At 49.8% G+C, this 16,871-nt stretch overlaps 1 protein-coding gene and 1 long non-coding RNA gene across 2 annotated transcripts; both read left to right on the top strand.

The window, feature by feature from the left end:
- The first annotated feature begins 1,797 nt into the window (after window positions 1-1,797).
- LOC310647755 lies at window positions 1,798-15,683 on the top strand. The gene is made up of 2 exons (XR_014493936.1): window positions 1,798-2,125; window positions 14,155-15,683. It is a non-coding gene; the product is annotated as an uncharacterized lncRNA (long non-coding RNA).
- On the top strand, window positions 4,602-6,504 carry LOC310647528 (uncharacterized protein; the record flags this gene model as incomplete). Its single annotated transcript, XM_083374846.1, has 1 exon — window positions 4,602-6,504. One exon carries the CDS (start codon window positions 4,602-4,604, stop codon window positions 6,015-6,017), a length of 1,416 nt encoding a protein of 471 aa, XP_083230972.1. The 3' UTR covers window positions 6,018-6,504.
- Window positions 15,684-16,871: the final 1,188 nt, after the last annotated feature.

The raw sequence follows: 16,871 nt of genomic DNA, 5'->3' as shown, positions 1-16,871 counted from the left end.
AGAGGTATTTTTTCCGACTCGCACATATTGGGGCCTGTTGGTAAGAAAGTCAAGAATCCAGTTACATAAAGTGTTTCAGCCTAAAAGGCCCAGTTTATCTACTAGATGCTTGGGAATGATTGTGTTAAATGCCGAACTGAAATTGTGTGGTTGAAAACGCACCTCATTTGACTCGTGATACTTTTCCCCTTGTGAAGATTCTTTTAATGCAATGCACATTTCAATGGTTATGCTTAATATTATGGGATGTTATTGCCTATATGTGGAATAACTGAGCAGGATGATTTCTTCCGTTCAATTAAGTCTTGTTTTGTACTTTTTCTAATATATGGCATATAAAATGAAACCAGATTCTGTGTCCTGGATGCCCTCTTTTCATTGAGGGAAATCTTTTTGTTATAAGTCTAATAAATTGCCTTTAAATCATCATCCCACTCAATTCCTAATTGAAGCAAATGTGCCATGGCTCAATCTAGGTCTAATTTGGCCTTCATTGTTGTGGGTGTGAAAGAACGGCTCCATCTCATTTTTCATATAATCTATATGGGTTTTCCAAATGTCAGCATCATGTAAAGCCATCCCCAGATATATGAAACTCTTGTAAATTGGATGCTGTCTATGGTCTCCTTGTCTTCAAGGCTTTTTTAGCAGAAACAAGAGACTTTGTAAAGCCAACAAAGCTCCGTGAGATACTATCCATGTCCTCAGCATACAGGAAGAAGGGTCCACAGATTGAGGCAGATGTAAGTAGGAGACGATGAAATGAGCTGTCAAGGAGTTGAGATACAACTTAAAGAGGGTGGAGGTCTAAATACAGCCCTGTGAGACTTTTCTGAAGAGGTACCAGGTTGGTTAGCACATTTGGTACAAATGCTGAATGAGAAAAAGTAACATGCCTTTATATTGTATTCTCCACATTCACCAAGATTTCAAGTGGAATCAAATGTAGGCTTAAAATCTACAAAGGCCACTTGCAGTGATTTTGTCCATACCATTTATTTAGAATAATGTTAAGTCATAAATCAAAATTTACACCCAATGCATTATGAAACAATAAATTGTCCATGCCATTTAATTGTATCAGTTTCAACAGATATCACAGTAAATTGAAATTATTTGAAAAAAAAGTACCCCTAAATACTTTTAGCTGCAATAAGAGGATTCGACCATTCACCTTGTCCTTCTCTGATTCTCCTGTACAGAATTTGAGGGGCCCAAAGTAGGCACAGTATTTATGATGCAGGTTGAGCAAGCAGAACCAACCAGAACAATTCTCAGCCTCTATTTCATGGCCCTGATCTGAATTCTTAGGAGAGGACAGTTTCTGGCTCCTTCTCCTCCTTCAGGAAGGGATTCAGCTGCATCCAGGATGGCCCAGAAAAGGGGCAGCTGAGAGGGTGGCTGTAACTCGAGCAGGAAGGCTGGTCTTGGACAACAGGCAAAGCCCCGGAAATCCAGCCCTTCTCAACACTGCCACAATTAGCACATGTGAATGTGGTTTTTATACCCTAGGGAGGAAGTTGTGTTCTGTGAATGGAAACAAGATGTGCTGAACTATAAACTGGCAATTTCTTGCCATTCAGCCTCTGGAATGCCTTCGCCAGCCTACCTGAGCAGGTTGTTGTGAGCTGTAATTTAGGGCCAGCCATTGCTCTACTATCCCCTTCGGAGGATGAGCTGTGTTCCAAAAGAAACCCGGGGCCCAGCCTCTCTGGGCTGCAGGGCTCCCGAGGGCCGGCAGGTGGCGTTAACAGCCATCCTTTGCTGCCCCCTGATGGCCGGTGGGGCAGTTGCCGCTCAGCTGTACTTCATCTGCAGGGCCGGGAAAGTCCGTGCCCCCCCACCGCCCCTGGCAGGAAAGACCTCAGTGGGTCCCTCAAACATCTCGTCCCACGCCTCGGTTTACAGCCATCCAGCCTTGAACGGGGTAGCAGCGGGAAGAGGACCCACTAGAGCTGCGCTGCACTATTGGTTGCTCTAATATATACGTTCTTTCACATGGGATGAGTCGCGCTTCTTGACGTGGAAGAGGCCTACGAGGAGAAACGCTGGAGGGCGCCATTTTGGTGCTGGGCGGAAGCGATGGAGGCTGCGGGAGCCCTCTTTACAGCAGGCGGAAGGAAAAGTAAGTTAGCACTGTCGCCTTCTGTGCAGCTGACGGAACAGAGCGAGAGTGCACGCTCCCACTGCAGGGAAAAGCTGGGAAAGGGAAGGAAGGAACAGGGCGATGGCCTGGAAGGATGCCCCTTTTAGGACGATCCAGCCAAATACTGTCCAAGCGGCCTCAGGAATTCTGGGAGTTGAAGTCATAAAAGGTCCATCATTGCTCACTTTTGACCTGGGAAAGCCCTAAACAAGAACACAGCGGGACCAGAGGCTCTGTTCACAAGACTTCTTTCCCCACTCCTCGGTTTGCACATCCAGACCCCTAGCATTGTTCAACAGGCTCTTTGGAGGCCAACTTAACCTGGCATAAGACTAGCCAAACTGAGCATGTCGTGGAAATCTGAGGGCTTCCCTTGCCATTGAGTCTTATTGCAAGGACTCGCCAGGACAGTGTCCATCAGGGAACCTTCTCCAGCCAGGTGTCTCTCACTCTGTCCCTGGACATGTCTGGCTGACTTGAGAAGTAAAGCTTGTTTACACGTAGTTGGCACTTGGATGGGGCAGCACCAGGAAATGCAAGAGAAGCTGTCTAGCACTGGAAAGTTAAAAAAAAGAACCAGCTCAGTCTCTATTGCTGTGCATAAATTCCCTTGAAAGGGCTTGTGAAGATACGGACTGTAGGGTTTGACACGAGTATGGTTTCTGTGCTCAGTTGACTAATGGCTGATCTGGGAAAAGGTTAATTGAGGTCCAGCCTCTTTAGCACCTGGAGCACAGCAGGGACTGGAATTGGAAAGGCAGCGATGGCCCATTGCTTACATGTTGCCCCCCAAGAGAGCTGCAACCACCTCCCCTCTCGAACAGCATCACCCAGAGATTTCTGTGCCTCACCCAACAAATGTTCCACACATCTTTGAGGAGGAGGCTTTGCTCCTAGACTGGGGTGGGTGGGTCAGGAAGGTGGTTTGAGCCAGAGGGAGCTATGATGTGCAATGCAATAAGGTGTACTCCTTCTTTCCACTTTTGTTCTTCTCTTTTGTAAGGCACTCATAGTCATTGGGAGTTGGGCTGCTCTCCAAATAAGTCATTCCGAAATAAATGGGCACCTCCCCCAATCCCTTCCGCTTGGATACCTCAAAGGATCCCTTTGAAACATCCCTGATGGAACAGAGCTGAGGTTGGTTATTAGTGAAGGAAAATTCAAATTCAGATTTAGAATAGAGCTGGAAGGGATCTTGGAGGTCTCCTAGTCCACCTCCCCACTCAAGCAGGAGACCCAATGTACCATTTCAGACAACTAGCTGTCCAATCTCTTCTTAAAAAACCTACAGGGATGAAACACCCACATGCCACGGATTGTGTGTGCTCAGGAAGTTTCTCCTTAATTCCAGGTTGCTTCTCTCTTGGTTCAGTTTCTGTTCTGGTGCTTTGGAAAATAGGCTGGCTCCTTCCTTCTTTTTGGAAAGCCCTCAAATATTGGAAACTATCACATCCCCTTAGTCCTTCTTTTCTCCAAACCCTGCCACCGTTTTTCATTTGTTTTAGTCTCCCGAAAACCCCCGAAGAAATACATTTGGGAAAAGCATCATTGGCATACAAATATTTAAAGTCCAAGAATACAGGTAATTGCAGATCCTCCTATTTCCCCACGTGCGCGAAGAGGTTCCAGTGTGAATGCAGAGCGAGGGAAAGGAGAGGCAGAACTTCTGAAGAGCAGAACCCGCGGGGGGAGCCTGGCCCGAGCCCCCCCCGGAGGAAGAGCCCCCCAACCCCCCCCCGCCTTGCCCAGGGAGAGACCCAGGAGGAGGAGGGAGAGAGGGGCGGAGACGCAGCCCGGGAGGCCGCTCAGCTTCGCCGGCCTGGATGCGGGGGGGGGGGGAGAAGACGGGACCCCAAAGGTCAAGGGGAGCCCCTCGCCTCAGCCCCCCCTTGCCAAAGCGAAACTCCGCTACTGCGCAGGCGCGCTCTGGCTGATTGAACGGAAGGATGCCGAATGGTCGCTCTGGCGATGACGGCGATTGGCGGGAGGACTCCTCGGGGCGGTCCATTCCAAGAAAACAGGAAGAGCTACCGGTAACAGGAAACAGGCCTGGCAGCGAAGTCCCGCCTCTACTTCCGGAAAGGAAAAGAACTGAGGCACCGAATTGATTCGTCCGCGGACGGGCTCGGAGCCAGGTAGGGCGCAAGGGATGCCGGGAGTCGCAGTCCGAGAGGCGGAGAAGGAAGGGAGGGAGGGAGGGAGGGAGGGGGAGTCCGAGGCCTGGTCTGGCGGGACGGGCGCTGGGAGGGAGGCCTGCCCGGAAAGTCTCACTGAGAGGCCGAGGTTTCGGCCTTGGTTCCCGGGCGGGGCTGGGACTCCCCTCTGGGGAAGGGACGAAGCCGTGACCTGCCTCTCTCCCTTCGCCCCTGCAGGAGTTCGTGCGAGCCCGGCGGAGGAAGAAAGGAGGCCCCTCGGAGCAGCCCCGGGAGGAGACGGCGGGGAAGGCGCGGAAGGGATGAGCCGACGGGGACTCCGGGAAAGGAGGCCGCCTGGAGGGCGAAGCGGGGAGCGGGAAACGGGCGGAGAAAAGAAATACCAGTGCACAGAATGTGGAAGTTCCTTCAAAACGAATGAAAACCTGGAAAACCACCTTAGAATCCACACTGGGGAGAAACCATTTAAATGCCTGGAGTGTGGAAAAAGCTTCAGTCAGAGTGGAACCCTTTATGCCCATCAAAGGATCCACACGGGAGAAAAACCCTACAAATGCCTGGAATGTGGGAAAACCTTCAGTTTAAGCGGAAACCTTTACGCCCATCAAAGGTTCCACACGGGAGAAAAACCATTTAAATGCCTCGAATGCGGAAAGGCCTTCAGGCTCAGTGGAAACCTTTACATACATAAAAGAATCCACACTGGAGTAAAACCATATAGATGCCTGGAGTGTGGGAAAAACTTTATTGTGAGTGGGCACCTCCTTCGACACCAAAGAATCCATGCCGGGGAAAAGCTGCATAAATGCCGGGAATGTGGAAAGACCTTTAGTGAGAGGGAAAACCTTTGTAAACATCAAAGGATCCACTCGAGAGGAAAAGTCCATAAATGCCTGGAATGTGGAAAGACCTTCAGTCAGAGGAGAAGCCTTTCTAATCATCAGAGAGTTCACACTAGAGAAAAAGAATATAAATGCCTGGAGTGTGGAAAGAGCTTCAGTCAAAGGGGACACCTTTATAGACATCAAAGAATCCACTCAGGGGAGAAACCGTACAAATGTCTGGAGTGTGGGAAAACCTTTACCGAAAACGCCCATCTCCGTCAACATCAAAGAATCCACACAGGAGAGAAGCCATATGAGTGCCTGGATTGTGGAAAGAGATTCCGTCAAAATGGGAGCCTTTACATGCATCAAAGAATTCACACAGGAAAGAAACCATATAAATGCTTAGAGTGTGGAAAGAGCTTTACGGATGGCGGACACCTCAGTCAACATCAAAGAATCCACACAGGAGAGAAACCATATGAATGCCTGGAGTGTGGAAAAACTTTCAGTCGGGCAGAGCACCTCAGTCGGCACGAAAGAATTCACACAGGACAGAAACCATATAAATGTGTGAAGTGTGGAAAGAGTTTCAGTCACCAGGCAAGCCTTCATACACATCAAAGAATCCACTCAGGAGAAAAACCCTTTAAATGCCTGAAGTGTGGAAAATGCTTTACTCAGGGTGGACATCTCTGTCAACATCAAAGGATTCACACGGGAGAGAAACCCTACAAATGCCTGGAGTGTGGAAAGAGCTTCAGTCAGCAAGGAAACTATTATACCCATCAAAGAATCCATTCAGGTGAGAAGTTCTATAAATGCTTGGCATTGGCAGGAAATTTACTCAGAGTGGACACCTTCATCAACTTCAAAGAGTTCGCACAAGAGTAAAACTCTGTACATGCCTGGAGTGCAGAAAGAGCTTCAGTGACAATGTAGGCCTGAGTAAATATTATGGACCTCGCCCGGAGAAGAAAGTTTACATTTGTACAGATTGAAAAATCCTTCAAAAGAAGTGGAATTCTCCCCAAACCATCCAAGAATCTACACAGAAGCAAAGCCATAGAAATGGACAGATGAATGATTTGCCCCATCCAGTTCTTTTCCGATTCTTAAGGGCGGTGCTCATCTGTGTTTCTTCGCCAAGAGACCCAGCGTGCAGAGACATACTCTCCCACCAAAGTGTTACCTGTTTATCGGCTTTCATTTGCATGTTTTCAAATGGCTAATTGGGCAGAAGCTGGGGCTCGTCCCATCACGCATCTCTTGTCAAGCACCAGGAAAAAACGGAGATCCAGACAGTTCAAATGTGTATAAAAAATTATCATAAACTTAAGCTCTCTACAAGAATCTGCATTACTAACCATCAAGGGAAATTAACGGGAGTTAAGAATAGAAAGAAATTCAAGGTGGGCTGGAGTTAGATCTCTTGTGGGTGCGAAGGGACTCACGACCGATGAAGCATTTGGCCCCTCCCTCGACCTAAGCCTGGTCATCTACAGCTCTTGGGTCTTGAACCTGGGCTGTCAGCTTTCCAGCTGACAAGCTCAAAGTCTTTAACTGCTGAGCCATTGCATCCCCTTATAGAGTGTTGTTACAATGCTTCTGTACCCGGCAGTGTCAGTGCAGCACTGGATGTAATGCACAAAGGTTTTGTTTTTAAGGCTAAGAAACTCCTTGAATATTCATCACAGATCTAATTACCATCCAGTAAAACCCAGATGTAGATACTTACCTTTCATTACCATCTCAACCTGTGTGTTTCAACTTGTGTGCATAATGTATTATCAGCCCGAGTATCAGCCATCTTAACTCTCCGAACCGGGTCATTTTACTATTTCCTTTCTTGCTACAGTTTAATGATTGTGCTATTTTGAGTTGCTTCATAGTTTAATGTGAATGACGTCACAAATTATTTTTCTCTGATCACTCATAGTTTCTTACAAATTGATCCACATCTTGCAAATACTGCAAGGAGTGCATATACCTGTTCAATTATGGATACTTATCCTCACAAATTTGTGGTGCTATATTTTATATATTACTCAGCAAGCCAGAACAGATTTTTTTTCAGTAGCTGAGGCACATGCAAGTTAGATCTCTTGTGGGTGCAAAGGTAGTCATGACTTATGACACATTTGACCCCCTCGGGCTCAGCCTGGTCGTCTACAGTTCTTGAGTCTCGAACCCAGGCTGTCATCTCTCCAAGCTCAGTCTTTAACCACTGAGTCATCCCGCCCCATTATAGATAAGAGTGTTGCTACAATGCTTCAATACCCAGCAAAGTCAATGCAACCCTAGAGATGTAGTGCACAAAGGTTTATTAAAGGCTAAGAAACTCCTTGAATGTTTATCATAAATCTAATTACCATCCAATAAGGTCCTTTTTCAAGAGGTGACTAGACTTTCTTGTTTTCCTTTGAAGCAGTGGCGTAGCGTGGGTTGTCAGCACCCGGGGCAAGGCAAGTAATTTGCGCCCCCTAACCCGTGGATTTTAGCACTTGAGTCTGTCGCAGGGAGCCCCGCATCCTGGGCGTCCGCCGCACCCCCCACCCACGCCTCCCCCGGGAAAAGGGGGAAGGTCCGGCATCCCCTCCCTCACGTGCGGCAGAAGCGCCGGGACCCGAGGCCGTGCCAGGAGCCGGGCGGCGCAGCGGAGCCTCCGCTTTGGAGCCGGCGGGGGGGGGGGGGCGGCTGGGGGCGCCGCCGTCCCTTTCTTACCTCTGATGCCTGGAAGAGAGCGGGACCCGCCAGTGCAGCTGCCCGTCTCGCTCAGGCATGCACCGCGGATGGCCGGGGCTTCCGCCGGGGGCGCATCCGGGCGTGGGGAGCGAGGGAGGGGGCCGGCACGATGCCCCGTGAGCTTGGCAGCCCTTGGCCGGAGCTGCGGCTGAGCCTGGAGCCGCACCAGCCTGCACCTGCTGCCCCGGGAGAGCTCGGCTCGCTCCTCTGACCCCCCTCCCGCCACCGCCACCCCCTGAGCCACGTGCGCCAGGCCGCCACCGCGGGGGCCGCTCTAGCGCGGAGAGGGGGAGGCCGGTCCCCGTTCGGCCCGCCAGCCCCGGGAGAGCCCCGCGCGAGCGCCTCGCCAGCCGCTGAACTCTGGCTTTTGAGCAGGAGCGACCTTGCCCTGCTTGCCCTTGCCCGGCGCCGGGAGCAGCCTCCGCCGACCGCCCCGCTTTTTGCAAGCCCCGCTATGCCGCCGCCACCTGCCGCGGGGTGAGGGAGTCGGGGCCGCACCAGCGGGCGCTTCTCTGGCAGTGGGGCATGCTGGTGCCCTGCACTGCGCTCCGTCTGTGGGGGCCACCCTGGGAAAGGTGGAAGTGCAGCTGTGGTCTGGTATGGCTCCGAGCCCTGTCTGGCCGGCTTTGTGCCTCCGTCCCCCAAGAGTAGCTGGTTGTGAGTTGCTGCTTCCCCGAGTGCGCCTCAGCCCCGGATCCCCCCCACGGGACTCCAGCCGCGTGAAGGGCGCTTCGGCGCGTCTTCCATCCCTCCCGAGTGGCCCCCCCAGATGTTGCGCCCGGTGCGGCCGGCCCCCCCTGCACCCCCCACACTACGCCACTGCTTTGAAGATGTTTCGCTTCTTCATCTCTGAACAGCCTCCCACTCACCATCTCTCGCAATTCCCAGCAGTCCCCGTGCTCTACTTGCAGCCGGTTCCTGCAGCAGTGAAGCACCATGCTCCTTCAGTCGAAGCTGAAGAAGCTCCTTGGATGAGAAGCAAAACGTCTTCAAAGAAATTCAAAGTCCAATTGCCTCTTGCGACAATGACAACTGAGAATCCCCATAGACATTTGCCCTTCATTGCCATCTCAACCAGTGTGTTTCAACTTGAGCGCATAATGTATTATCAACCCAAGCATTAGGAAGCACACTTCTGAACGGGACCATTTTACTATTTCCTTTATTGCTACGGTTTACTGATTGTACCATTTTATTTTGCTTGGTAGTTTAATTTTAATGACATTAATGGGGGACCACGAGGAAATGCAAGAGATGCTGTGTAGCACTGGAAAGTTAAAAAAAAAAAAGAACCAGCTCAGTCTGTATTGCTGTGCATAAATTCCCTTGAAAGTGCTTGTGAAGATACGGGCTGTAGGGTTTGACATGAGTATGGTTTCTGTGCTCAGTGGACTAATGGCTGATCTGGGAAAAGATTAACTGAGGTCCAGCCTCTTTAGCACCTGCGCTGGGGGTCAGGCAGGAGCTTGAGCCACAGGGCACTTTGGTGTGCAATGCAGTAAGTGTTTTGCCCTGATGTACACGTTCTTTCCCCTTTTATTTTTATCTTTTCTAAGCCACCCAGCCATTGGGAGGTGGGCTGCTCTCTAAATTTAATAAAAAAAGTCATTCCTAAATAACTGGGCACCTCCCCCAAATTCCCTGCCCTTGGATATCCCAGAGAACCACTTTGAAAAATCCCCGAGTGGATGCTGGCTTCTCTTTCAGGGACAATTCCAAGGTGGCAAATCATCATAGTGAAATCCTCGGGGCGCAACAACCATCCTGTGGGCTGGTTCTCTGACTTAGGGGAAAAAGTGAGCATAATGTCCTTTTCCCCCCCCCCTTTGTCTTCTTCAGGGTTTGATGCTTGAGCTGCTGAAGCTGAAATGAGTTCCTGGGAACAGTTCAGAGCTGACATTGGTGGTTACTGAAGGCAAATTCAAGTTTAGAATAGATCTGGAAGGGACCCGAGAGGTCTCCCAGTCCAGCTCCCTACTCCAGCAGGAGCCCCTATAGACCAGGCATGTCTAAGTGACGACCCACGGGCCGGATGCGTCACACCAAAACCGCGCCCACCCCACTGCTGGCAATGGGGAAAAAGTCCCAACAGGCCTTTAACTATCTTAGTTGCTCTTCTTTGCACTTTTTCCAATGTCTCAGCAGCTGGGTGATTACAGATGCCCATTGAAATGGACAGGTAAGTGGGGGGCAGGGGAGAATTAACTTGCAAATGTGCTGGCAAATAAACAGGTGTGTTGATTTGCCAGTCAGCTGTAGGAAGAAAATGAGATAACTGCCAACCCAGATAACTGCCAACCCGGGGCCCAGCTAGCAGCTGTAACAGGAGCCCCCTCCAAAGGGCGGTGGGGGGTGCATAGGAGGAAAATGTGTGCCTGTGCGGCAGCTTGAGCATCAGGGTGCCAAAAGGCCAACAAAGGTAAAAAAAAACATGTATGAAGGGTAGAAGCGTTGGAGGGGTTCCCCCCCCCTCAGCTGCAGTTTTGCAAAGGGGTCCTGGGGAGAGAAGGGGCCAGAGAGGAGAAGCTGGGTCTGGGCAGGGAGGGGCTGGGGATGCCGCCAGAGGGGAGGGGGCTGACTGACCCAACCCTCTTTGCTGCCCCTGTGATGCTTTTTGCAGTTATCCTTCCTGACAGCTTGACAGTAGTCCCAGTCCCAGCACTCAGGGATTGGATTCGGAAGCTGGCAGAGGTGCTGCAACAGATCCCAGGAACCGACTCAGAGCTCTCTCGATGGCAGTGCTAGGAACACCTAAGATCCTGCGCAGAAACTTCAATCTCTGGCCTGCGATGGAAGTCAGGATTGAGGAAGAGACACACCTGCCACCCTCGGGGCGTGGATGGATTCTTCTCTCAAAGGAAGCTCCCAAAGGGGTAGCAGCATTAGCTCTTATACAGCACCCCAAATGTACTCCAGTCCGAAGCACCCTGAGAGGCTGGGGAAGATGGTCCTTAAGGCCAATTTATGGCGGGGCTCCTTCATCCTCCCCACTTTCCCCCTTCCCCTTTGGTAGGGCAGAACAGGAGAGAGAAAAACTGAAGAAAAACATTTGAGAAAAGCATGAGCTGAATATAAATATTTAAAGTCAAACAATACATATAAACAATGCATATAAACAATACAATAAATTAAATGGGATATAATCTTATGCAGAATTGACTTGGGAGACCGGTGTGTGGTGTAGTTGGTTCACATAGTGTGGTGGGATGGGGGGTTTGTTATCACTGTGTGTTGGGGGGAGAGAGCACAGGGGGAGGCTCAGCTAATCTCAATGTACACATGTTGTACTTTGACAATAAAGGTTTATTTATTTATATTTATTTATTTATATTTCCTTTTCCCCCACGTGCGCGAAGACGTTCCGGTGTGAATGCAGAGTGAGGGGAATGAGAGGCAGAAACTCTGAACAGCAAAACCCCGAGAAAGCCAGGATCGTCCACGAGATCAGAATCACAGAAGTAGAAGGGACCTTGTAAATAATAACAATAATAGAGTTGGAAGGGATGTGGGAGGTCATCTAGTCCAACCCGCTGCTCAGGCAGGAGACCCTATACCAGACATGTCAAACACAAGGCCTGGGGGCCAGATCCGGCCTGTGGTTTCATGGGGCCCGCGAAGCCATCCTGGAAACAGTGAGGGAATGCCTCCCACTAGCCTTGGCCCTGACCCAGAGACCCTCAGATCTGTCCCACTCCTGCCCAGGCCCCCCATAGGCACCCTTGATGCCAACGATGTAGAGCTGGCCATGCCCACCCAGTAGGCCACGCCCACCCAGCCCTCAATGAAATTGACACCCCATGCCCTAGACCAGGGGTAGGCAACTCGTGGACTTCAACTCCCAGAATTCCTGAGCCAGCACGGCTCAGTTTGGAAACCTCTCCCTTTTCCCTCAGCATAGCTGGCTCAGGAATTCTGGGAGTTGAAGTCCACGAGTCATAAAAGAGCCAAGGTTGCCTACCCCTGCCCTAGACCATTTCAGACAAATGACTCTTCTTTAAAAGCTCCAGTGTTGGAGCATTCACAGCTTCTGGGGGCAGGTCGTCCCGCTGGTTTATTGCCCTCCCTGTCAGGAAATCCCTCCTTCCTCCCTGGCTGCTTCCCTCCCCGCTCGGTTTCCCTTCGTCGCTGCTTCTCCGGCCTTGGGGGGGGGCTTTGGGGAAGAGCCCGGCTCCCTCCTCCTCCTCCTCCTCCTCGGGGCGCCCCCCAGATACGGGAAGGCTGCTCTCCCGCCTCCCCCGCCCTTCTCCCCATCGGCTCCCACCCCCGCGCGGGAGGGGGGCCGCGGGGGGGGCCTGGCCGGAGCCCCCAGGGAGGAAGAAGGGAGGGAGCGCCCCCCCAACTCCCCACCCCGCCCTGCCTGGGGAGAGACGCAGCCCGGGAGGCCCGTCAGCTCCGCCAGCCTGGAGGCGGGGGGGGGGAAGGAGAGACGGGACCCCAAAGCTCAAAGGGAGCCGCTCCCCCTCCCCACTTTGCCGAAAACAACCTCTCGCTACTGCGCAGGCGCGCTCTGGCTGATCGAACGAAAGGAAGGCGCAGATTGGTGGCTCGGGAGAGGACGGCGATTGGCAGGAGGACTCCTCGGGGCGGTCCTTTCAAGGAAAGAGGAAAAGCTACCGATAACAGGAAAAGGATTCTCAGCCAAGTCCCGCCTCCGCTTCCGGAAACGAAGAGAAGCGAGGCACCTAATTGATTCGGCCCGCGGACGGGCTGGGAGGCAGGCAGGGCGCAGGGGGAGGGGGGCAGCCCGAGGCCTGGTCTGGCGGGACGGGCGTTGGGAGGGAGGTCTGGCCGGAAAGTCTCTCTGAGAGGCCGAGGCTTCGGCCTTCCTCCACGGGCGGGGCTGGGACTCCCCTCCGTGGAAGGGACGAAGCCGTGACCCGCCTCTCCCCCTTCTCCCCTGCAGGAGTTCGGGCGAGCACGGCGGAGGAAGGAAGGAAGGAGGCCCCGCGGAGCAGCCCCGGGAGGAGACGGCGGGCAAGGCCCGGAAGGGATGAGCCGAAGGGGACTCCGCGAAAGGAGGCCGCCTGGAGGGCGAAGCGGGGAGCGGGAAACGGGCGGAGACCCCGAGACGGGCCTGGAGGGCGGAGGGTCCCTCAGAAGAGGCGGGAAACTCGGGAAACGCCACAGAATCCAGGAAGGAGGAAAGAAATATCGGTGCCCGGAATGTGGAAAATCCTTCAAAACAAATACAATTCTTAAAAACCATCTAAGAATCCATACTGGAGTGAGACCGTATGAATGCCCGGAGTGTGGAAGGAGCTTCAGTCGGAGGGGAAGCCTTTATGTACATGAAAGGCTCCACTCAGGAGAGAAACCACATAAATGCCTGGAGTGTGGAAAGAGCTTCAGTCAGAGTAGTAACCTTTATGTACATCAAAGAACCCACACAGGAGAAAAACCTTATAAATGTCCGGAGTGTGGAAAGAGCTTCAGTGTGAAGAGCACCCTTTATAGACATCAAAGAATTCACACTGGAGAAATACCATTTAAATGCCTGGAGTGTGGAAAGAGCTTCAGTCTGAGGGGAAGCCTTTATGTACATGAAAGGCTCCACTCAGGAGAGAAACCACATAAATGCCTGGAGTGTGGAAAGAGCTTCAGTCAGAGTAGTAACCTTTATGTACATCAAAGAACCCACACAGGAGAAAAACCTTATAAATGTCCGGAGTGTGGAAAGAGCTTCAGTGTGAAGAGCACCCTTTATAGACATCAAAGAATTCACACTGGAGAAAAACCGTATAAATGCCTGGAGTGTGAAAAGACCTTCACTCAGAATGGCAATCTTTATAGACATCAAAGGACCCACAAAGGATAGAAACCACATAAAGGCCTGGAGTGTGGAAGGTGCTTCAATAAGAGGGGGCACCTTGATACACATGAAACTATCCACTCAGGAGACAAACCCTAGACAAGCGTTTATACATATCAAACACTCAAGTCACGAGAGAAATCATCAGTGTCTGGGTGTGGAAAGAGATTGTATGAGAAGTGAAGTCTTCATAAGCATCGATCCACTTGGGAGAGAAACCATACTTTGAGTGTGGAAAGAGCTTTATTGTTAAGAAACATCTCCGTGGACATTAAAGGATACAGTACATATGGGGAAAAAGCACTAAATATGCCTGAGTGTGCAGACCCTCAGTCACAACGGTGCCATTAAAATAACAATAGCATTTAGACTTATCTGCCACCCCATAGTGCTTTACAGTGCTGTCTGGGAGATTTACAAGGTAACCATTATTTGCATATTGCCCGCAACAATCTGGGTCTCATTTTACACCCTTAGAAGGATGGAAGGCTGAGACGAGGCTGAGCGCTGTCAGAATAGAACTCCAGGCTGTGAACAGTCTTCCTGCAATACTGCACTTTTAATAACTGGGCCACCAGAACTTAAAATGCGATTGATGAAATGCAAAAGGGCTTCTCAAGGGCTAAGAAGCTGCTTGAATATTTATCACAGACCTAATTACAGCTCAGGGACACGGTGGCTCGGTTAGGATGCTGAGCTTGTCAATCAGAAGGTCGACAGTTTGGCTGGTCGAATCCCGAGTGCTTGAGTGAGTGCCTGTTACTCGTCCCAGCTTCTCCCCACCTAGCAGTTCGAAAGCACATAAAAATGCAGGTAGAAAATAGGGAACAGCGTTCTGTGTGCCTTTGGCGTCCAGTCATGCCGGCCACATGACCACGGAGACGTCCTTGGAAAAGCGCTGGCTCTTCGGCTTTGAAACGGAGATGAGCACCGCCCCCTAGAGTTGGAAACGACTAGCAGGCATGTGCAGGGGAACCTTTACCTTTAATTACAGCTCAGTAAGAAAGGTGTGAACTCTTACCTTTCATTGCCATCTCAATCTTTGTCAACATGAGTGTATACTGTATTCTCAGCCCAAACATTCAAGGTGTAAGTAAACTTATGTACAGCACCATTTTATTGTTCCCTTTATTGCTACACTCTATTTAATGATTCTGCTATTCTGTGATGCCAAATAGTGGAATTTGAATAATATTACACACTTTTTCAAGGGGTATGTAATTTTACTCATTAGCTGCACACCCATGAATTTGATGCTGGTAACTATCTCCACAGGTGAATCATTAATGCAGAGAAAAGGGTGGCTGTGCCTGCCTTTTCTGAAATCGACAATGATTTCTATGGTTTTTCCGGTATTTAAAACTAGGCTGTTTTCCTTACACCAGTTCACCAACCCCTCAACCTCCTTGCGGTAACTCATTTTCATCATGACTAAGGTCCGCTACTGTTGTATCATCTGTGAACGTCACAATATGGTTGGTGGCAAACCTAGCACCACCATCATGGGTCAACGGGGTGAACAGCAGCAGACTTAGGAGGCAGCCCTGTGGATAACCTGTGCTCAAGAAAATGATACTAGAGGTATTTGTTCCGACTCGCACATATTGGGGCCTGTTGGTAAGAAAGTCAAGAATCCAGTTACATAAAGTGTTTCAGCCTAAAAGGCCCAGTTTATCTACTAGATGCTTGGGAATGATTGTGTTAAATGCCGAACTGAAATTGTGTGGTTGAAAACGCACCTCATTTGACTCGTGATACTTTTCCCCTTGTGAAGATTCTTTTAATGCAATGCACATTTCAATGGTTATGCTTAATATTATGGGATGTTATTGCCTATATGTGGAATAACTGAGCAGGATGATTTCTTCCGTTCAATTAAGTCTTGTTTTGTACTTTTTCTAATATATGGCATATAAAATGAAACCAGATTCTGTGTCCTGGATGCCCTCTTTTCATTGAGGGAAATCTTTTTGTTATAAGTCTAATAAATTGCCTTTAAATCATCATCCCACTCAATTCCTAATTGAAGCAAATGTGCCATGGCTCAATCTAGGTCTAATTTGGCCTTCATTGTTGTGGGTGTGAAAGAACGGCTCCATCTCATTTTTTATATAATCTATATGGGTTTTCCAAATGTCAGCATCATGTAAAGCCATCCCCAGATATATGAAACTCTTGTAAATTGGATGCTGTCTATGGTCTCCTTGTCTTCAAGGCTTTTTAGCAGAAACAAGAGACTTTGTAAAGCCAACAAAGCTCCGTGAGATACTATCCATATCCTCAGCATACAGGAAGAAGGGTCCACAGATTGAGGCAGATGTAAGTAGGAGACGATGAAATGAGCTGTCAAGGAGTTGAGATACAACTTAAAGAGGGTGGAGGTCTAAATACAGCCCTGTGAGACTTTTCTGAAGAGGTACCAGGTTGGCTAGCACATTTGGTACAAATGCTGAATGAGAAAAAGTAACATGCCTTTATATTGTATTCTCCACATTACCAAGATTTCAAGTGGAATCAAATGTAGGCTTAAAATCTACAAAGGCTACTTGCAGTGATTTTGTCCATACCATTTATTTAGAATAATGTTAAGTCATAAATCAAAATTTACACCCAATGCATTATGAAACAATAAATTGTCCATGCCATTTAATTGTATCAGTTTCAACAGATATCACAGTAAATTGAAATTATTTGAAAAAAAATTACCCCTAAATACTTTTAGCTGCAATAAGAGGATTCGATCATTCACCTTGTCCTTCTCTGATTCTCCTGTACAGAATTTGAGGGGCCCAAAGTAGGCACAGTATTTATGATGCAGGTTGAGCAAGCAGAACCAACCAGAACAATTCTCAGCCTCTATTTCATGGCCCTGATCTGAATTCTTAGGAGAGGACAGTTTCTGGCTCCTTCTCCTCCTTCAGGAAGGGATTCAGCTGCATCCAGTATGGCCCAGAAAAGGGGCAGCTGAGAGGGTGGCTGTAACTCGAGCAGGAAGGCTGGTCTTGGACAACAGGAAAAGCCCCGGAAATCCAGCCCTTCTCAACACTGCCACAATTAGCACATGTGAATGTGGTTTTTAGACCCTAGGGAGGAAGTTGTGTTGTGTGAACGGAAACAAGATGTGCTGAACTATAAACGCAATTTCTTGCCATTCAGCCTCTGGAATGCCTTCGCCAGCCTACCTGAGCAGGTTG

Source organism: Vipera ursinii (assembly GCF_947247035.1).
Source record: "Vipera ursinii genome assembly, chromosome: 16".
NCBI classification, from domain to species: Eukaryota; Metazoa; Chordata; class Lepidosauria; order Squamata; family Viperidae; genus Vipera; species Vipera ursinii.
This window is presented reverse-complemented; position numbering and strand designations above follow the sequence as displayed.